The 22,372-nt window shown below is 33.6% G+C and overlaps 3 protein-coding genes across 10 annotated transcripts; 1 reads left to right on the top strand and 2 right to left on the bottom strand.

The window, feature by feature from the left end:
• Positions 1–8,515: 8,515 nt before the first annotated feature.
• Positions 8,516–11,848, bottom strand: LOC131610857 (membrane-anchored ubiquitin-fold protein 4-like). Its single transcript, XM_058882912.1, has 5 exons — positions 11,621–11,848; positions 11,252–11,396; positions 10,946–11,166; positions 9,573–9,740; positions 8,516–8,909 (listed from the first exon to the last, which is right to left on the bottom strand). The coding sequence occupies exons 3-5, from the start codon at positions 11,079–11,081 to the stop codon at positions 8,848–8,850; spliced, it is 366 nt and encodes a 121-aa protein (XP_058738895.1). The 5' UTR covers positions 11,082–11,166; positions 11,252–11,396; positions 11,621–11,848; the 3' UTR covers positions 8,516–8,847.
• A 3,665-nt stretch (positions 11,849–15,513) lies between these two features.
• Positions 15,514–19,037, top strand: LOC131612999 (DNA polymerase alpha catalytic subunit-like). 8 transcript variants are annotated; one of them, XM_058884728.1, is made up of 8 exons: positions 15,514–15,601; positions 15,685–15,793; positions 15,944–16,064; positions 16,148–16,240; positions 16,689–16,865; positions 17,051–17,256; positions 18,124–18,432; positions 18,811–19,037. In XM_058884728.1, exons 3-6 carry the CDS (start codon positions 15,990–15,992, stop codon positions 17,099–17,101), a joined length of 396 nt encoding a protein of 131 aa, XP_058740711.1. In that variant the 5' UTR covers positions 15,514–15,601; positions 15,685–15,793; positions 15,944–15,989; the 3' UTR covers positions 17,102–17,256; positions 18,124–18,432; positions 18,811–19,037. The 8 variants fall into 8 exon arrangements, 5 of the variants coding, with proteins under 5 accessions (XP_058740711.1, XP_058740712.1, XP_058740715.1 ...); XR_009287530.1 differs by having other exon boundaries at positions 15,520–15,793; positions 16,186–16,240; XM_058884729.1 differs by having other exon boundaries at positions 15,520–15,823.
• Positions 19,038–21,149: 2,112 nt separating this feature from the next.
• LOC131612998 (monothiol glutaredoxin-S11-like) lies at positions 21,150–21,855 on the bottom strand. The gene has a single exon (XM_058884727.1). It carries the CDS (start codon positions 21,621–21,623, stop codon positions 21,318–21,320), a length of 306 nt encoding a protein of 101 aa, XP_058740710.1. The 5' UTR covers positions 21,624–21,855; the 3' UTR covers positions 21,150–21,317.
• Between the last annotated feature and the right edge of the window lie 517 nt (positions 21,856–22,372).

Here is a 22,372-nt window from a genome sequence, read left to right as displayed (position 1 = left end):
TCCTTGTTGGTGCTTCCCTTTTAAGGATCTCCTTTTTTCTTTCTTTTCTTAGAAACTTTTCAAACTTCTTAATAAGATCATCATCTTCTTCACTAGTGAAATCATCCTCTTGATTTTTATCATAATGTTTGACTCTCGTCTTTAATGCAATGTCTTTTGAATCTTTTACTTGAATTTCATGCTTTTCAAGTCTTCTCAGTTCCGTCTCATATTCTTGAAGTTTTCAAACAATGTTGCGGAAGTCATTCTGGATAGATTTTTCTTCTCGGATATTGACTTCACTTTTGGTTGTCATTCCCTGTTTAAAGAACTAATCACTTTAAGATTAAGTTCATTGGTAGTAAGAGTCATACAAAGTGCTTTCAAATGATTTGTTAAGTGCACGAATCTTTTCTGCAAGTCGAGGATTGACTCTCGGGGCTGTGTTCTAAATAATTCGTATTCTTGAATCGATGTATTTAATCTTGATCTTTTAACTTCAGCGGTTCCTTCATGAGTTTCCACTAAAGTATCCCATATTTCCTTCGCTATTGTGCATGCCAAAATACGAAAGAATTCATCCATGCTAAGTGCATCTTGAAGGAGATTTATAGCCTTTTTGTCATAAATAACCTTTTTCTCATCATCTTCATCCCATGAAGCTGTGGGCTTTATGGAGGTAACATAATTAACAACCATTTTTGGAATGAAAGTACCTTCTACAAGTGCTTTCCTAACTTCTTTTCCTTGTGACTCTAAATGCTCCTTCATGCAAATTTTCCAGAAATCGAAATATTCACCACAAAACAATGGAGGCTTGTTGTTACTACCACCATCTTTAAAGAACTTATTTGCGTTTGCGGAAGCCATTTGGATCTCTTAGGAACAAGTTATCTATAACCTGCTCTGATGCCAATTGTAAGTTCAAGAGTGCGCCTAAGAAGGGGTTAGGGGTGTCAACTTGCCTCTATTAGCGGGGATCTCCATGGGGATTCCCCGTTTGGGGTCCTAAAGACGGGTAGATTTCTCCTCGCGGGGACGGGGATGGAGAACAAAGTCTTCCCGAAGGCACTTCGGGGACGGGGATGGGGAACAAAGTCTCCCCGAATGCCTTCGGGGACGGGGTGGCGTAAATATCCCCGCCCCGTGGAGTCCGCCCCGCCTAAAATAGCATAATGTCCTTAATTAATATATAATTTTAAATTATTATGTAAGTTTATCTGTCATTTCATATAATTAATCTTATGCACAAATTTAAAATATATATGTATTGTTAGTAAAAGAGTGAGATCTAAATGATTATTTCAATTTTTTTAGTTTAAAATTTTGGTGGTCATGACACTCAATATTATAGATTAAATATTATTAAAACAATATATTTATCATAAAGGAATAATTTTTAAATTTCTTGTGGTTAGTTTTTGAAACTTTTACTATTAATTTGGTTTAAAATAAAAAATAAAAAAAAAATCATGTTTATAAACCTTGGGGATCCGCGGGGACGGGGATGGGGGACAAAATCCCCCTGTAGCGGGGATGGGGAATAGATTCGAGGGCGGGGATTGTGATGGGAATGTATCACCCACCCCGCTCCGCCCCATTGACATTCGTAGAGGGGGTGGATTAGGTACTTTAAATTTTTTTCTGGTTTATGGGATGAAGGTGGTTATTTTTCTGGTTTATCTTGATGTTATCAAAGTAGTAAGTGCGGAAAAATAAAGAGCACAAAGATATATCCTGATTCCCCTCACAGTCCGAGAGTACTCCAGTCCCATTTCAACATGAAAATGATTTTACTATTGTTAATACTTGTACAAGACCAACACAATCACCAAGAAGAATCCTCTTATGATCAACCAAATTGAAATAAGAACAATCCTCTCAAACTCAACTCTATTGTGTTGTGAATCTTGTTAATTACGACAAAATTCAATATCAATTTGTGAGGCAAAGAAAAGTAGCAACCAACATAAATGGTCTACATTAATAATAATTCGTAATAGATAATATAACAGAATAAGGCGAGAAAAAGACGAAGGTTTGTTTATCCAGTTCGACCAAATGATCTACTCTGGAGGAGAGAGCAGCTCTCCAATTCACTATGATCAGAAAGTTGTTACAAGAGATTACAAATGAGTTACAAGAAAATAGTCTTCACAGTTCCCAAAGAACAAACCCTATTTTCTACCCAAGTGTTTCCTAACCTCTCCAACTCTCAATATAAGAATCACTCAAATATAAGGTGTTTAAAAGTATTTCCCAATCCCCTTATATAACTCCAAAGGTTTCCCAAAAACCTTTGCCTTTCTAAGTTTTCCCTTGGAATTCCCTAAACCCTTATTCTCCCTTGTTGCTGTAAGCTCTAAGATTGTCACACTATAGTAATAGAAGAGATACATATTTATAATAGCCAAAATCCAACAAATCCATACCAAATTTCAATAATATCTCCTTAATTGTTAGAATAAAATATATTATTATAATCTTATAGTATCTCTCAAATATTATGAATATCTTATAATATCTCTTAGACTATTATAAATATATATATATATATATATATATATATATATATATATATATATATATATATATATATATATATATATATATATATATCTTATAATATCTTTTAGACTATTATAAATATATTTTATAATATCTTTTAGAATATTATAAATATCTTATAATATCTTTTTATATTAAATTATATGATCTCCAAATTAATATAAAATATTCTAACATTAATGAATGGATCAATGAACTGAACCAACCGAACCCGATATCGTAAATCACTCAAACTAGATTACTTTTCGGCTTTCTGAATTCTTGACAATCTGGAAATATGTTTTCTTTCTCTTCGTCAACAAAGGTTTTAAGGAATATTCCAACATCTTGCTTCCATTAATCCTGGATAGCAAGGATACAAACCAACCAAGTAGAACAAGAAAACAATCCTTTCTTTTCTACTCTATTGTTTCCAACAATCCTAGACAACAAGGAATTACAACCAAATCTAGAAATTATTTTAGTAAATAAAGTTGATGAATATATATCAATCACTAGGATCGATCTTATCTTCCAAACAAGCAATTTGTAATGACAATATTGTGCTCAAGTGTTTATGAGAATGATATGAATTTTCTGGTTTGTAATGAACATACATGCAGAAAATTTCTTTGTGAAATATCAAGAACAAAACACTTTGATTGAAATTTTGAATTATTAATTTGATGTTAAATTGTAATGGAAGAGATGTTTTTCAAATATGAAAATATATGAAATATATAGTACCTTAACACCCTTTTGAAAGTGTACGAGTTAATGAAACAATACAAGTTTCAAAAGGTGTAAATGAGAAAACGTTCATACTTGAAAACACACAAAAAAGACTCAGTCAACTCAGGAAATTGATTTCCAAAAATGGGGTAATTGATTTATTGCGAAGCATTGAAACTCATTTTCCAAAAATTCGTGAAGGAAATCGATTTTTTAAATAGGGGTAATTGATTTCCTAAACTGAAAACTGTTTCTTGAAAATTCAAAATTTAGTGAAGAAAATCGGTTTCTGAAATAGGGGTAATTGATTACCTGAACTGAAAACTGTTTTTTGGAAATTCAAATTTTAGTGAAGGAAATCGATTTTTGAAATAGGGGTAATCGAATTCATGAACTGAAAATTGTAAAATATTTTTTTTAATGTGCAAAAACAGTTTGTAATGCAACTACTTTGGACCATGCATGCAAGTGAATATTTGGAGTAATTTGAGCACTAAGTTATCAATATAGATTGCATGCTTATACCTCAATAAATTAAGATCAATGCTAGTCTTTATAAAATTGCAATCTTGATCCATAGCCATTTGATAGGTGCCAAAATATCGTTATTTTGAGTATATATTTGTGGCATTTATCGATTTTATTCTTTCTGTTTTTAGAATAAAATTCCAATTTTGTGTAAATATTTGTATACTTGAGTTTTGATTCGTTTTATCTACCGTTTGATAGTTTTCCTTTGTTTTATAGGTATTGATGCATATCGGAGCCTCAAGCAATAAAGTGTCGAAAGCACGACTTCAGATACGCAGTTTTGGAGCAATAAGGAGAAAATTTTCAGAAGCTCACTAAGCCAAGTTGTAGCACGCTAGGAGATTCAATAACAGAGGTAGATCATTCTTCAAGATCTCGCTTAGCGCGGTTAGCTCGCTAAGCGAGATCCCTTACTGTACTAGATATTTATGAATAAAGTGTAATCTCGCTTAGCGAGCTTGCGCAGATTTTGTTTATATGTTCTTCATTTGAAACATTTTAGATTATGGTTTTAGGGGTTTTGTGTCCCAATTCCATTTTTAGGGTAGATTAGCTTAGAAAAAAACTATGGAGCTTGTATTTGGATGATTGGAGGTGGATTGATCTTTGATCGGAGCTGACAAACTGGGAGGTTTTCAATTCATTTCTCTTCTTCTTTGTGTGTTCTTTCTTAGTTGGGTTTTGTTTGTATATTTACTCTGGACTCATGTATATTTGTTGCCCATGGCGCTATATTTAATCTGCTTTACAAATCTTTGTCGATTGTTATCTTAGATTTTTTCTCTGTGCTTGGGGTTTGTGTTGCTATAGAGATATACTGCTCGAATCCTTATCTAGGATGATTATCTATGAGTTTCTAAACTCTAGAGATAGATTTAGAGTTGACATTCACTTGAGTATATGTGCTTAATGCCTCTGTGTTGGTTGTGTTCTGCTGAGAGATCGTCGACGCGAGTAACACTGTTGTCTTCTGTGTTGTTGAGGTTGGTGGAGAGATCGCCTCTGAGATGATACAGTGGGTGTTGTGGATGATACATGATGACATTGATAAGTATTTTAGGTTGAATATAACTGGTCGATAAGTTTAAGTTTGTGACGAGTGAGTGTATGTTCATGCTTGATGAGTTATTCTCTTCTAAGAATGTATTTATTTTTCTGTTTATACTTTTTTACTTTTATATCATTTAAAAACAAGCTCGAAAATAATAAAACCGTTGAATGGCATTCTAACCAACCATTCTCTGTGGACACGGTAATTCCCGGAGTAATACTTCCAAATCTTTTGTTGCTTGTCGCTATACAGCTTTAACACCATTTTACTCATGTTGCTTTTTCTAATCCTTTGATATATGCACATAGTAGTTGTCTTCGTCAAAATATAATGTTGAAGAAGCTTGACTTCACAGATAGCACACAGAGATGTCATCATTTCATCTACCATATGGAAAGATGTCTATCACATTGGATGATGTCTCGTGTCTGTCGTATCTTCTGATTAGGGGGAAACTTTTAGATCATGGAAATTTTAATTGAGATGATGCACTGGAGTTGATGGTAGACTATATGGGAGTTAACCTAAAGGTTGTCATGAATGAGTTTGAATCTAACTAAGGAGCTCATGCTAGGTTTTGATTCCTGGAGAGGGTATATACAAATGAGAAACTTAGAGCAGAGCAGGCTACTGTTGATGATGAGCAAGTTGTGCAGCCTATAGCATACGCTATAAAAGCATACCTGTTGTATTTGGTTGACAATGCCATTATTATGGACAAGAGTGTCACTTATATGGATGTCATCTACCTGCGATACTTCGATGACTTTGAGTGAATCCATGGGTACAATTGGGGGCACTTGTTTGGTCAACTTGTATTGTAAGTTATTTGAGGGTTGTATGTCGAAGACAAAATAGGTGAAAGGCAACATCAGACTATTGACAGTTATATTTATTGGTCTTTTAGTGTTTATGTGTCATTTTCATTACACTTTTGCAACGCCATTACTAATGATTCATGTGTTCCAACACTTTTTAGGCTTGGGTCCTCCAGCACTTCCCACGCATCTTTGGTTGGTCATATGTACCGGCCTATACTGAGAATATGCCACGTGCTTCTGCATTCGTCCCGCTCAAAAGGAACCAGGCGACAAAGTCGTTTAGAATGTATCTTGATTACTTGGTAGTAGAAGATATACACTTCCATACTTACATCATCACCTTGAGATGCGCCCCTTTGACGAAAGTCTTATAGTCGGGATGGTTGGCTTGTGGTTCACATCTGACGTTTCCTCTTTTTCCTGAGCGCGTCATTCGACAGTTCGGCTACATGCAATACATTTCCAGAGACCCTTTTATGTCTGCTCCTTTCACTATGACACAGAGATATGAGTGCTATGTTTGATGATTATCTTAATCATCTGGTACTGAAAGGGGCACAAAGTACCATAGCGAATAGTGACTGGAGCTACGTAGACGGTTACATCTGGTGGTTCTTCAAGGTGTAACATCATTATATAATACATGATGCTCTAGGAGATCCACCGAGACCAGTTCATCAGGAGATACTAGAGGAGGAGTATGCTAGGGCAGATCATGTTGTCAATGTGTTGCCTAGATGTCACCATATCATGGAGATTGGGAAGACGAGTATTGACAAAGAACTCTTTTCGATGACTCTGAGGCCATGGACATTGTAGATGCCATGATGGCGGAGGCAGTGCAGTACATGAGCAATGTAGGAAGAAGGGGTCCCGAGTCCGAGTTCGTTGAACACAGTAAATTATAGTATTTGTACTCTGGATTTAATTTTGGTTGTATTTTATTATGACTTATTTCGACTTCATTGTGTACTTTGGATTTATTACTTTATATATATGTCATTTTCTGCATATCGGTTGTACGGTCGAATTCATCATAGTATATCTTTACTATATTGTCAATTTCAACTGAACATCACTAAAACAAATTTGAAGTTTACTGTCTGGTCTGGTTACGGAAATGCATCTCCGAAATATGTTTGGTATGAATACGAAGATGCATCTCCAGAACAATCTATGGTGAAAATGGACGTTTCAAAGAGGGACGCATGGAGTGTAAATTAAATTATTCCAGAGATACATCTCAGAATTAAATTTTGGAAAATATACTGGGTGTGACTCAATTTTAACATTTTGAATAAAGAGAATGGTGCGTCTAAAGATGTATCTCTGAAATTTGATGGACAATTTTAAATTTCATAGGGTGGGGTTTTTTTCAATCAAGGTGGATTGGTCAGTGGTGTTGTGCACATAATTGTTTAATTTGCTGCTTTTTTTCACATCACTAAATCCATAAATAGGCGATCTACAAAATCTTTCAAATACAGCTATTTTGATTGCAGGATTTTACAACTACCAAGGTCTTTATCAATCCATCTTATATGCTGAAAGTTCTCATGTTTTAGAGAGTATATTGAGAAACTTCCCGATAATTTGTCAACTAAATTTATACAATAGTCTGTAGCTTAGAAATGATTTATAAGCATACAAATATTTACAGAAAAGTTGAATAAAAGATTTTAGGCTAAGAAGATGTAGAAATGAAGTTCATAAGTTACTTCGCAACTATTGTCATTAGGTAATTTAATTTTATTTTTATAACTTTTTTTTTTTAATTGCAGTCATTTTTTTATCTAAATAAGTTGACTAATAGTCTCATACTCTAATTGTCGGTCTAAACTTTGACCAAAAGTTTAGACCTTAGTATTTAAAATCGTAATTTTGGCCATAAGTTTATATAAATCTTACAAATCTAGGTTAAAGATGCAGTTAAATGAATTTTACATTTGCACAATTTGTTTTGGAAGAATATCTACAAGTTCCTCCTTCATAGATAGCAGTTTTTATCGATTTACCCGCTTAGTATCATTTGGCTATGATACATTTAATCAATTTGCTTTGGAAGAATATCTACACGTTCTTCCTTCATAGATAGGTCGAATCGGTCAAACTGGAAACCGACCAAATAATCGATCTGATTTAATAATTGAATCGGACATATCATTGAACCGGTATAAATCAGTCAAAGCCGCTAAAACCAAAAAAACCGACATTTTTCTGAACCGACGGTTTAACTGCATTTTCTAATTTTTTTATTTTAAAAAATTAAATCAACGTCGTTTTGATTATTTTCCTAAAAAATAAAAAAATAAAATAAAATAAAAATGTTATAGATTCGGTTGATTTTGTTATCGATGATTTTAATATTGAAGAAAGAGGTCCCAACATTGAAACAATTTTTCCTTTCTTAAAATTAAATTTAATAAACAATGTGAATATTTTGTTATAAATTATTCAATTAGATTATGCTGCGATTAAACTTTATTTGCAATTATACCGTGTAATTTTATACTATTTTATTATGTGATACCTATGTTTAAAATTTGAATTTAGATTATGAACTTATAAATTAATTTATAATATGATATTTTCAAAAAATTTAAGTGCTAGTTATATTTTGTAAAAACTGAATCATCCGGTTTGACAGATTTTATACCTATATAATTTTGTTACAACGACCGATGTATTCAACCGAGTTATCCGATTTAACCCGATTTAGTTATGCGGTTCGACCAGTGACCCAATGGTTCGACCAATAAACCTGTGACCCAGTACCCTCACCGGTTTGATGTCCGGTCCGGTTTTTAAAACACTACATTTAATGCAGCCAGCTAAATCATATTTACTTCCAAACAAATAACAATGTTGGTTGATTTTACTTACCTAAAAATATTTACTTCCAAACAAATATGTATTCATTGAATGCTGGGGGCTGCATGAGCTGAAGTTACATAGCCACCGCGCCTGGTTTGTGGCATGCAACACCCTTATTGTACTTTTTGAGGCCAGATATTACAATGTTGATATCTGATTCATTTCGAAGACAAACTAGAAATGAATATTTGACATTTATAGAAGCAAGCAACAACAATTTGAGAAAGCCATAACTGTCTTGACGCAATACCATTGGATAGTTCACTGCCTACCCATCATCCTCCAGAGGAACCACAAGGTGTACTTTCTAATCTACAGGATAGTGCATGAGCATGAATTCGTCTTTTGCATATTTTCCTTCTTCTTCTTCTTCTCTGTGAAGAAGCCAAGATAAAAAAACACATGAAAAATATAGCAATATATCGCTTCAGTTTGTCAAACATTAAAAATACGTCTCAAAGGAAACTAAATCTAAATCACCAAATGAATATACTTGCATAAAGGCAACTAAATCTAAATCACTAAATAAATAATTGTAGTAATGCAAGCCAGACATTAATTATATGATAACTGTACAGAATTTTAACATATAATGTATGAGTTATCTTTAAATGGTTGTTTTAATTTATAATGGGCTAAATGCAAGCTCTTGTTGGGTACAAGAAGCACATGCACAATAACAACTTCTTTTCTCCTAAATTTGTTGGTTTCACTTAACCTTGGGTGCTTATTGATCAGGCATTGCAATGAGGTGATCTCACAAGCTAGTTCAACTAAAAGACCAAGTTTTGCTAATAATTAATAACTAATAAGTTGATTGGTTTGTTACTAAATAAAACATCCTTCAAATCTTGTGCCATCTTTTGTGAGTTTTGCTTGATATATTTCAGAGTAGTATTTACAAAATTGCATTTATCTAATAATTCGAATTACTTATTATTTTTCATATGATTAATATGTTATTCCTGTACCAGAACACAGGTGTACTTGGAGCCATACTACTTTAGCAAAAGCACAGTTAAAAAGATTGAACAAACCTGTCTTTTTTTTAGCTATAGGAGGCTGTACTACAACATGCATGGTAATAGCACCAGGGATGTCACCGAAAGTTATTCTGGAATCAGCAAGCGTTTTGGTGTTTTCCAAAACTTTACCGGCGTGTATAAGTTTTACATCATTGACTGACTTTGGTATAACGGTTTTTCCTGTAAGCAGAATATTTCATTAAATGTCGAGGCAAACATGCGATATAGACAATAAAAATGATGATATACCGATATGTGTTTTTTCTATAGGTACGGGTATAAGTATTATTTATGAGAAAAGGAAAAGGAGTCGTTTATCTGCAAGAGTAGCGATGCTTTCTTTTATTTTTTGGCTGAACAAGTGCGACAGGACTCACAAGTAGAACTATAGCAGAGCAGTATATGCATTTCTGTAACTAAAAGGATTGATATATGAAATAAGAAAAGAATGGCAAACTTTTAACCTTGTTTCATGAAAAGTAGTATGACAAGGCATAATGGTTGTTAATGTTATTACTGTCCTCAACTATGCAGCAAAAAAATAGCTAGATACATAAGGCAATCATTCGCCAATAGGTAAGTTTGATATGCGTTTAAAGTGAGTTCTTTATTGAATAAAACAAGAATATAGTATTTGAAAACAATGATTCAATATAAAAGAAAAATGAATCATCAACTTCCTACATGTATAAATTAATGTGAGAAAAGACTAAACTAGCATTTAGGTGCTCAAAACACACTTAACTTAAAATCAGTCCTCCGTAATTTTATTTTATTTTTTTTGGATACAAAGAGGGCCTAAGCCCAGCAACAAAAGGAAACTAAATGGGAAACCGAATTTCCCAATAAATCATCATCAAGCAGATGTTTAATATGAGGTGGACACATAAAAACACATATTCTACTCAAGTGCTAAGCACAATTCCATTTCTAGCTAATGCGTCAGCACACTGATTCTCCTCACGATAAACATGTCTAACAACAATCTCCCACTCAAATGCTAAAAAAGATCGAATCTTTTTAATCAAAGCTCTACCAATGGGATTACCATAATTACAGCAATTTAAACCATTCACTACTTTGATCGAATCAACATTAATCCTGATCGCACTCAAACCGAGCCTTCTGCAACCATTAAACCTTTGTAAACCCCCTAAAGCTCTGCCACTAACACACTACACAATCCCAGCTTCTTGGCAAAACCTCCTGGCCACTCACCATTGCTATCCCCGATGATACCCCCACACCCTGCTCTCCCATAGTCCTCCGAAAATTTGTAACATCATTTTGATCATTAAGAGTATTCATCCGTTGATTTAAATATTAATGCATACACACTAATTAACTGAAAAAATACAAAGACATATCCCACCAAAACGACTAACCTTGAGGCCACTCAGCAACTAGCTTTTGCTTAAGTGAACCAACTGTTGTAGTAGAAGCTGGATAACTATCATGTGCTATATCCGTTCCATCATATATACGAAACTTAAGCTCAATACGCTCTTCTCCTTCTGCCATGATAACCTATATCACCTCCGAAAACCTCGCGGAACTGCAAAACAGTACTTCCTTGGATCAAAGGATACGGTTCCACTTTGCTCACCTGCAAATAAACTCCCATTCACATAACATAACTCCAATTCATTTCCTCGAAATTCTACACAAATAGCGAAATCGACAACACTAACCTGTGTAACTCTGAGTGAAATTTGCTTATTACAACAAGCTTGCAAAATTCGAACATCTGAATCGATAGCCGGCGAAGCAATCCAACCAAATGAACACCTCATATGATCCAACTGCTTCTCCAAACAATCGTTAATAACGATAGCACTGTGTTCATATAAACAGATCAAATTCCAACAGATCAGAACTGATTCATTCTCAACTAACTAGCAAAACCGCGAAACCGATTGTTCGATTTTGCTGAAAATTTGAACGAGATTAATGCAATTCTACGATATTAAACATGAATTAAACCCTAGGATTGAACGGAAATTGAAGAAATTAAACAAATAAAGAATAATTGAACTTCAATTGCAATATAAGGATGATACCTTGTCAAGAAGTCATTAATGGAGGAAGAGTTGGTTAGTTAGTTAGTTAGAAGTAGAAGTGTGTTTAAGACGGAGAGATCTGAGAGTGGCGTGTGTTAGTTTTTTTCACCGCGTTTTGTTTTCTCTCTCTATATGTATATATATAGTGTATAGCTGTAGAGAGAGAGAGTGAGAGAGGAGATCTAACAGTACGAAAAAGAGCAGTTACTGGGTAATGAAAGTCATGAGAGGAGACGCGGAGTGTTTTTATTCTCTGCAACCGGGTCTACAGAAGGTAATGCGCGTGAGCTACTTAGATTTTGCCACGTAAATGTGTGTTGCATAGTTGAATGTGTTATTATACTTTGCGTGGTTGGTTAAGAAAAATTGGGATGGGATCCCCTAGTGTCAATTATCTCAAGCTTTCCCTTTTGCTCTCATCACAACCCTTCATCCATAATTTATCACTCTTTTTAAAATTGTATTGTTTTTGTTTATTTGTTTTTTATGACTTCTCAATTATTGGATGAACACAGGAGGAAAGGCTGGATATAAAGAGTAAGAGATGATCTATTTTCGAAAAATTGTAGCATAGTTGTTAAAATTATGAAGGCATATAGATTCTTGGGCAAACCTCTTGGGAGAATTTGTGGACTATAAAGGTTGTTTTTTATGGGTTCGAATGGGCTTCAAATCTATTTTTTAAGTTCCATAAGAGTAAGATTCTTGGTTATAATGTGGGTTCGAATTTCATGCTCGTTGCTTTAAACTTTCTATCTTGTGCCATCGGTCCCTCCTCTTTCACTTTTCTCGGTCTGCACCAGTCGGGATAAACCCTTTTAGATGTAGCTCTTTGAATCTTTGAAATAGGCCAGTGTTGCGGAAAAAGAAGAAAATCTCAATTGGAGGTAGGGTGACACTTTTGAATTCTATTTCTAATTCGATTTCTCTTTTCTACTTCTCATTCTTCATTACTCCAAAAGCCACCATTCATTAAATGATTAAGATCCAGTGCACTTTCTTGTGGGTTGGTGATGAAAATAGAAGAAGGATAAGCTGGGTATCGTGGGAGACTATTTATAAGCCGAAAGCTGATGATGGTTTAGGATTCGACATTGTGAATCCTTTAACTTGACTCTTCTTAGAAACTAGGCCTGGAAAATCTTATCAGAGCCAAATTATATTTGGCTTCCTTTGTTAGCAAGCAGATATAGAGACATTGAGAGGTTGATTTTAGACCTCATGTGGAAAGCAAATTGCAAAAGTTCTTCGTTGCGGTGGAGGGATATTTAGGCCTCAACCTGAAGTTAGAAATCAAATCCAAGCTGATTTGGTAATAATATAGTATGCAAATTAGGAAATGGTTACTATATAGATTTTTGGAAGCATAATTGGTTGGGTTCCAGTCCTTTATATATGTTGTTTCCTGGTTGTTTTCATTTTTTGGAGAAGTCTATAATAAGTGTTCATGATGCTGGTTAAGGACGAAAACAAATTAAGGGCGAAAATAAAATAATTGTGAAAGCTTGTGTGATAGTGGAAAGAATAATGAATGCATGGAATGTTCTAATAAATTCTTCTATAAAAGTGTTATATGCCGATGCTGTTATACATTTCAAGAAGATTTGTGAGAAATATCCAAATTAGTTGAAATATATCGAAAGTACAATTATGAATCTGGTGAAGGAGAAGATTTTTTGTGCTTAGACCGATCAGGTTAGACACCTTGGAAATATTACAACTAACCGAGTTGAATCTGCCCATGCTACATTGAAGAATTGAGGAAGATTTCTTATCCACAAACAACTGACTTGAAACTCCACATCAAAAAGCAATTGAGGAAGCATGGTTATTCATAATTCACTGACTTGAAACCACCGTCTCAACCGGTAAAACAAAATGTGCTCCTAATAAGATCAATTCAACGACGCAGCCTCCTTCCTATTTTGAACATATTAACAAACCTTTTTCGGATTCTCCAAATCCAAAATCTCAAAAAAATATTTTCAAAAAAGCTCGCATTAGCAAACCACCTCCTTCATTGCCTTTACCAAAAATTTCATTCATCGATGAGATGCTGATTTTTATGCATGAATACATTGAACGAATCGTCAATGTTAAGGGTGACGATAACTGCGGTTTTTCGAGCTGTTTCTGCTTTGCTCGGTAAAGGAGAAGAGGATCACACACTTGTCAGCCATTAACTTATCCAAGAGTTGAAGGGCCATAAAGAATCATACACATGACTATACAGAAAAAAAAACTTTTAATACAATTTATGAATCTCTTGTGCCTTGCATTAGTGGACCGACATCAGAGGATAAATGGATGCACTTCTCTGAAATGGGTCATCTCATAGCAAGTGCATATAAATGAGTGTGTATTGATGTGACAAGATATGGTTTCTCGGAAACTTTTTTCTTTCTGCGCACTGCCCCACCTCATAATGCAAATGATCATTTCATGTGTATTAGATGGATTTTAAAACTGCGACACTTTGTTCAAGCTTATTTGAAACCGGGACACCTTATACCACTGACATCACTGGAGTAAACAGCTCATTCAACAACGAAAGTTGAAACTTGGCCGAATCATTTTTTGGAAAGGATGCAAGAGTTCACCAAGTTGAGCGAGATTGAAATAGAATCAAATGAACACAAGTCAAAGGCTATACCACCCATAGATATAGATTTAGCCGACGACACATGTTTTAATTCATTTTAGTTTTTATTTAACAATGTATTTATGTGGTTAGACATGTTTTTGTATGTAATCTTGTATTAATATTAATGATGTAAAATATATACATTTTCAAAGATTTCAATACATGTTCTAGTTTTCAGAAAATTTCTTCATTTTTCATTCTAAAACAAGTTTTGTTTCTGTCTGTTACTGAATTTGATTTTGAGTTGAGTGGTTCTAGAAATACTTCTCTGGAATAACATAATAGATTGGTACTGGAAATACATCTCTGTAACATCCTCTGATATAAGATAGAATTTCTAAGATCCATATTGGCCTAGAACTACTATAAGTAAAGGGCTCTCATCTCATTTCTATTACCAAATCACATTACACCAGAATGAACATCAATTGACATGTCACATATGTCTACTTCAACGGGTCGAAGCCCTCAATTGAATTTAAGTTCAATAAGCCCCTCTTATAGATATGAAATTCATACTGTGGAATCTCTTACCATACTCTGACAATCAAAAAATTATGAAGTTCGAGTACTATTCACCCTCAATTGACAATGAAGGGAAGATTGAGTTCAACAACTTTGAGCTGAAGACGGATGCAAATTTAAGGGTTATATGAAATACATTTTTTCGTTACGAAACAAAAGTTTCAATTGATTTGATGCGACGATTGCGAGATCGATCGAAGATATTATGAAGATGTTGGAACGTCCACCTGAATGTTGAAATGCAATGTTTGATTAATGTTAACGATTACATATCACTACTAGAAATTTGGCCTACGGCCACGCTAAAATTGTCCACAGCTCAGAAACTGTGGCCACATATATGAATTGACCATGGTTATCAAAGCGTAGACGTATGTTAGTGTCCGCCATGTTTTCCCTCTTTTCTTTTCGCTTCCCTCTTTCTCTTGTTTTATATTTAATTTTTTTTAAGATAAGATTAAAAAGAAAAAAAACTAAAACAAATAAACATAAAAGGGGATTAGGGTTATGTGACCTTTAGATTCTTCTCTTCTCCCTCTCACGGTCGTGAAGCAGCAACGGCGCCGGGGAAAGCCTTTCTCCTCCAACGAAACCGACATCATCGCACAACCACCGTGAACATACGAATTATCACCTCTCATCTCGACTCTCTTCTATCTCTGGTCTCCACGCGTTCTCAATCTCTCTCTCTTCTCAAATCCCAGGTTCTCTCTCGGTTCTCAAATCCCAGGTTCTCTCTCGGTTCTCTCCGATGAATTGAAATCACGCCTCAACAAGAACAGAACACGCTAAAAAAGAAGGTCACCACTCAGGTACGTCTTCGACTTTTACGCTTCGTTTTCTCCATATCAAATTTTCTCCTCTTTTGCTTCTGTGTTTTTCGTCTTTGTTCCAGTTGTTGATACGTGGATGGAGTTGATGCGGGTTGAAGGTTCCTTCTGAGTTTGTGAAGACTTGAAGGATCGATCGAAGAAGATGAAGAGGGGATGCCGTTTTCTTTGAAGGTTTCGTTGAGTTCTTTGATTCTGCAATGAGTATAACATTGCCTCTTCCTGATATCTATATCAATTGCATTTCATTGAGTTCTTTGATTGTGGTAAACCTTTGGGATGTTTTTTGGTTGATTCATTATGTGTTTTCGATCTATCCAACAGGTCTGAGATTGATCATTTGACAGCCTTATGCAGTCAAGGACTGTAGATGCACCTATTAGGGGAGAAGAGGGAGATACTTCAAAGCACTGTTGATCTTGTTCAAAATAACTTGAACTTAGAGGTTATTTCTATTATGTATATGAAATGAATAATTTGATTTGACTGGTTGTTGTATTAGCTCTTAATTATTGTACTGACTTATAGGTGATCTATGGGGATACTGATTCAATAATGATTTACAGTGGGCTAGATGATATTGCAAAAGCAACTTCAATAGCTAAGAAAGTTATTCAAGAGGTAAGGTTTGACTATTACTATTAACTATGTGAAGATCCTTTGAAACCTGTATGATGAACTCATGATGGGGTTGATGTTTATGTCACCTTTCTGCTTATCTTTTGCAACATGGTATTTTAGAAAAATTTTCCAGCCTTGTTATCCCTCCCGTGATATGAAAGTGATTTTTTATATACTTCAAATTTGAAAGGGCATTTGCTCTCTGCAGCTAGATCTTCTATGGTGTCAGTCTGGCTCAGGCCAGCTGTGGTGGTTGAATGTGAAGTTATTGGTGATTCCACCAATAATTATCCGAGCAGAGTTTAAAAAATGGGCATTGAACTGCTACAATATAATGTTGTGTTTCAATTTCTTTAAACATAAAAAGTTTCTACCTGAATACAACCTGTTTCAATTTCTTTAAACATAAAAAGTTTTTTTGTAAAATTTCTTTACTGCTTGATTATAGGCTCTGGTCAATGTCCGTGGTGCCGTAGTCTGCAAGGAAGAATGCGATCCATTTGTATCTGTGACTCTTGTGAGGCAGGGTGCTAAACATAATGAAGTGAGAAAGACAATTAGCTTGACCTCTGAGAGTAGTGAACTTCTGTTTTCTGATGTTATTCTTGGAAAATACAGGCTTGAGGTTTGCCTTCTTTTGCATATTCCCATTTTGTTTGTGGTTTAGCTGAGTGGAATTTCTTTAGTTTTATATTTTGATGCTTGAATACTTTCCTCTCAAATATTTACTGCTTTTTGTTCAGTATTAGTCGTTTGCTCGGATGTTCTAATTCATTTTAGTTTTTAACTGTTCTATAATATTTCTTTTAGGTGAAACATAGTTCCCCTGAATCAGTGGCCAAGGAAGATAATTGGTGCTGAGAGAAGAGCTTCATAGATGTAAATATTGGAGCTGAGGACTTGGAAGGAATTGTTTTTGTTCAAAAAGGTTACTAGGTCAATGTGATCTCCACTCATGAAGTTAGGGGGGTTACATAACTCAACCTGATGGATCAACTGTGAATTTAAAGATTCAGGTATTTGTTCATTAGTCTGTTTAACTATGTTAGGAAATTGCAATTTAAAGATCAAATATCTATCTTTGAATATTCTCTTTGAGCCAATCCAGGAGAAAAGCTTACCTTTGTTCCTCGGGGCATTTAAGTGATCTTATACTAACTGTCTTAACTCTTATACTTGTACCATTTTGAATTTATATTTACAAGGCTTTTGTGGAGAGAGCTAGGATCAAGAAACGAAAAATCACTTATTAGTAGTCACTACCTATTTACATGATTGTCAATTTATCCCACAAGGATAGACTGTGCACAGACTGTAATAATTAACTATAGTATGTATAGGGCATTTATACCATCTCATTCTAATTGTTCTAATTCCATTCCAACTCTTTTAAGTGCCTCATTTGTACCATTTTAAATTTTTAGTTACATTTTCCAAATCTAATTTCTGTTTAATCCAGACACCGAACTCAATAATGTATTTATGTTTGCAATTTTCCTTCAAGGCTGAATGTTTAAATAACATTTTTTTGTCCCTATGTTGCCTATAGTAATGAAATATAAGTGTATTATTCATATACTGCACAGAGTTTGTGATTCTGGGAGGTTTCTATAAGGAACTATCTTATAGAATGTGATAAACTAAACTTAAAAATAAGAAATATTATTAAGAGGAATAAGAAAAAAATGAGAATTTATTCTTAAGATGATACATAAGAAAAGAAAAAAATAGAATGCTTCTTAGTTTCCTTTACTACTACATATTGATCTTCTCATATTAAGCTCTTTTCAAAACTATACTCAAACTACACCTTCCTTACTACTTTAAATAAATTGAAAGAGAATCAATAACTGTGTTTGTTTGTTCATTTATTTTCCAAATAGGGTCTTGAAGTTTTTAGGAAGAAGCATGTATTGGTGTTCATTTCGAGTCTTGATAGCATTGAAGATGAGATTTCACTTTTGAATTCAATCTATGAAAGATTGCAAGAAAACTCAAAAGAATCAATAAAAGGTTTCAATAAAGAAGACTTCAAGATTTTGTGGATCCCCATTAAATGTATGTGTTAGGAGGTTCATGATTCTATCCTTGCTGCAGATCCATCCTCATGCTTCTAAACAAGTCTTGGATGAACTTTCTGAAAACCTTCAAATTCCTATTGTGGTTCAACCACCACAGATGCAGAGCTGCAGGTGATTAATAGAGTTTTCAAACAAGTCTTGGATGAACTTTTTGAAAACCTTGAAATATTGTCATATTGTCTTTGCTTCTTTAAAGGTGTTGTTCAAAGTCCATAAGTTTTTCCTCATGTTTATTTATAGCTAAAAGTTCAGCCATAAGTTTTTTGTGGTCTTGTTTATTTATATAAATTTTCTATATACTTTTTTTTGTGGGGTTTCATATGGATTTGTTTCAACATTTGAAAACTCTTGATCAACTCTTGTTTCAACTCTTGATCAACATTTGAAAACCACCTTGGTTTCTAAAATACATATAAAAAACATAAGCTTATAAATGAGCCTCTAAAGTTGTAATATGCTGAATGATGTTTGGAATGATGTTTATTGCAGATTGGAGACGAAGAATATTGTGATGAAGATATGGAAGAAGCTTGTGATCATGAAGATGTGAAAGAAGGTTGTCCTGAAGATGTGGAAGAAGAACAAGGAGATGATCAAGAAGAATTTTAATAAGTTGTGTTTTATATTATCTAGCTAACTAGTTCTTAGAAGTTGTGTTTTAAGAAGTTGTGTTTTATATTATCCAACTTATTAGTGACACTACAAAAAAAATTACTTTTGACCTTAATGTTAATTTGCTTGTAATTAATTAGATTCTAATCATCAATATTATTGTTAATTATATATATATATATATATATATATATATATATATATATATATATATATATATATATATATATATATATATATATATATATATATATATATATATATATATATATATATATGTAATGATACAGAAATAAACCGTGGCAAGATAACTGGTTTAGAATGCATAACATATAACAACGGTTTTAAATAGGTGGTCATAACCAAACCGTGGCTATATCTTGAACTAATACTGTGTCGTAAACGTTAAAATGAAACCGTGGCTTTACCATATAGCCACAGTTTTTAAGTCATGGCAAGTACAAACCGCGGCCTTAATCAAGCTACCTAAACCGTGGCCTAAAAAAGCCACGGTTGTAAAAAAGGTGTGGTCTATACCAAAAAACCGTGAACTTTACTTTAGGCCACGGCCGTATACTCCACAGTTGGATTTCCGTGGCCAAACCGTGGCCTAAGCGTTACGCCACGGTTATTTTGCATATAGCCTCGGTTTTCTGGGCGTGGCAGGAGGCATTTTTTCCTGTAGTGTATGTAATATTTCGTTTTTATGCTATCAATATAAATTTTATTTTTCATTCTGCATCTTTCTGATTCTGTGATTGTTTCTGGTTCGGTATGTTTCGGGAAATACATATCCGTAATGTTTAGATAAATATTTAAGGTGTGACTCAAAATTAATATGAATTGTGTGTCTTTGAGATGCATTCGAAAATATATCTCCAAAATCAAAAAATATTTTAAATTTTTTCAAAAGATGTAATAGCAATATTTAGAATGCATTAAACAATTCCCTTAAAGCAGTACCTCCTTGGATGAACCTGGTTCGTGTTTTGCTATATAATTCGATACTGATGGGTTGTTTACTTTTGTGGTGAAAAAGAAGAAGAGAATAAAAATAAAAGCAAGATGGAAAAAGGTAAGGAATGTAATACCATCCTTTATTATGGTTAAAGTTGAAGAATCCATTAAACCATAAAATAACAGAATTTTTCCATCAACTTTTTAACATGTGGCAATGTCAAGTAACAGATGAAAAATTTTATGCCAGCACAATATCTTTCTTTTCTATGTAGCTTCGTAATATCCTTTCCTTATACTAATTTACAAAGCTTTTAGAGTATGAAATTAAATAAGATATTTATAAGTGTAAAATATACATCTCTTATTTTACAAATCTATTTTATAGGTTTAGTTTTAGTCAAAACCTAAATTTTAAGAATTTAGGTCATGCAAAAGATAGGTGGCATATGAAATGATAATTGATTTTGACACATACAATACATAAACAGATTGAGAAGAGAGCATCTTGGTTTTTTTGGTAGAATATTTCTTTACAAGATGCAGAATGAAAGGTGGAAATACTTTCAAAAAATCTAGGAACATAATTTGAAGATATTTTTGGTACACTTAAAATCTTATATTATTTGAAAGTCGAGATTAGAAATAGTTTATAAACAAAAATCATATTATTCTACCAATTGTTAGTTGGTTTAGTGGTGATTGACGAATCATATATATTCTACAAAGAACACAATTGTAAAGTCTTACATACAAGACCTTAATTAGACAAATTTTCAAAAATGTGATGTAGTTAATTAACTTTGATTTGATGAAAAAAAAAACATTACAAAACTAATTTTACCAAGAAAAAAGACATTACAAAACTAATTTGTAAAAATCGTAATGTATTATATTTCATTAAATATGGGGCATTAACACCTCCTCATGTTCAACATTGTTGAAATTTATTATATGTAAATGATGGATAATTTGATAGCGAAAACTTGATTCATATATAGTCCATGAAATCTTCAATAAATTTAATATCATCTTAAAATTGTGTGATTGGAGATAAGTCTGTCTTATAGAGATGGTTGGCTAATACATTTCCAATAGATGTCATATTGTAATCACAAATAAAACAAAAGCATTGACTTGATCAATAAGATTAATTAATTTGCTTGCTGCAATGAACTTTTATTTAAAACCCTAGTCAGCATTATGAAAATAGCTATTTATAAACTGAAAATAACATAATCCAATTTCTGGACCACTAGTACAAAAATACACAAATCAAACTTGATTAAAAATATTTATGTGATTACATTACATTATAGTTAATAAAATGCTAGAAAGCACTCTTTCATGCTAAAACACTACATAGAGACTATCCATACTCTAACTAACAAGCCAGTTTATTCTTCCAGCAACAATAGTATCATGATTCAAGAACAAGACTGATATGGTTTCAGCATCTGAGTGAGTGAACCACTTAGGTGAAGTGACATGATTTCATTAGTGGAACCTCTCAGTTTCCCTCCAATGAACACAGCAGGAACAGGTGCAGTGCAACCTAACCTCATCAAAGCTTTCTCCATTTCCCTTCCTTCAGGATCCTGATCTATTTCATAAACCATAGGCCTAATCCCAAGTTCTTTAAACAAAATGTTAACTGCATAGCATAGACAACAAGAGCTTTTTGTGAAAATCACCACACCTTTCTCAGATGCCAACCTCATCACTTTATCCATCTCGATGGCGAAGTTCTTGTTCTTCTGAAAATATATACTCACAGAAGGATATTAGTAATAATATATGTTTGAGGTAACTAATTGGATTATTACCTTAGATTTATTTAGAACGCCCAAACCATCAGATCGAATATCAAAATTGAATTCGACCTGATGGTTGTATAGAGTTTGCAAGTTTAAGTAAGAGAGGTAAAAAGTTATATATGAAGGTTGTTGAGGTTATTTTGAAATGGTGGTAAATGAGAGTATTTATAGGAACTAAGATGTTATGCTTTTTAGATACCAAATAAGTTGTGAGATTTTATTCGATAGGGCAAGTTGGGAGACATATTTACAAGCATATGCTTCAACTATAGTAGATTGAGACTAGGTATGAGACATAACTATTTGTGTATGGAGATTTTTGTTCAACAAAAGTGAATGAAAACAGTATTTTAGTTACAGTGACTAATGTTGAAGGTGGTCAAGATTACAAAGAAAGATTGATATTGAGAATTTGAAGAAAGATTATGAAAAAAAAAGCGGAAATACGTATCCGGCTAATCCACCGAGAAAACCATTTTCTCGTCTTTAATTGTTTGATTAAGATGGACTTGCTCTCGAGATCGGAGATCGGTCCAGGGGAACAAAAATACTCCACATGCTTCAAGATTATCTCATAAGAGTCTTGAGCGATAAAGTAACTCTCTTATGATTTCTCATACTTCTTGGACAAAAAAAAAGGTTATCAAGCCACGTCTCACAAAAAC

This window comes from Vicia villosa, linkage group LG6, assembly GCF_029867415.1.
Source record: "Vicia villosa cultivar HV-30 ecotype Madison, WI linkage group LG6, Vvil1.0, whole genome shotgun sequence".
In the NCBI taxonomy this organism is placed as follows: domain Eukaryota; kingdom Viridiplantae; phylum Streptophyta; class Magnoliopsida; order Fabales; family Fabaceae; genus Vicia; species Vicia villosa.
Note: the sequence above shows the minus strand (reverse complement) of the source record. Positions and strands in the feature narration are given on the sequence as shown.

What these genes read in the sequence shown, in the direction of transcription:
- LOC131612998 (XM_058884727.1), bottom strand. Translation starts at nt 21,623, where the DNA reads ATGGATAAAGTGATGAGGTTGGCATCTGAGAAAGGTGTGGTGATTTTC.
- LOC131612999 (XM_058884728.1), top strand. Translation starts at nt 15,990, where the DNA reads ATGCACCTATTAGGGGAGAAGAGGGAGATACTTCAAAGCACTGTTGAT. An exon ending in AAAATAACTTGAACTTAGAG is followed by an intron (nt 16,065 to 16,147) that starts GTTATTTCTATT and finishes ACTGACTTATAG; the next exon opens with GTGATCTATGGGGATACTGA. An exon ending in TTGGAAAATACAGGCTTGAG is followed by an intron (nt 16,866 to 17,050) that starts GTTTGCCTTCTT and finishes TATTTCTTTTAG; the next exon opens with GTGAAACATAGTTCCCCTGA.
- LOC131610857 (XM_058882912.1), bottom strand. Translation starts at nt 11,081, where the DNA reads ATGGCAGAAGGAGAAGAGCGTATTGAGCTTAAGTTTCGTATATATGAT. An exon ending in AGTTGCTGAGTGGCCTCAAG is followed by an intron (nt 9,741 to 10,945) that starts GTTAGTCGTTTT and finishes TTCTGCTTACAG; the next exon opens with GAAAAACCGTTATACCAAAG. An exon ending in TATAGCTAAAAAAAAGACAG is followed by an intron (nt 8,910 to 9,572) that starts GTTTGTTCAATC and finishes GCTTCTTCACAG; the next exon opens with AGAAGAAGAAGAAGAAGGAA.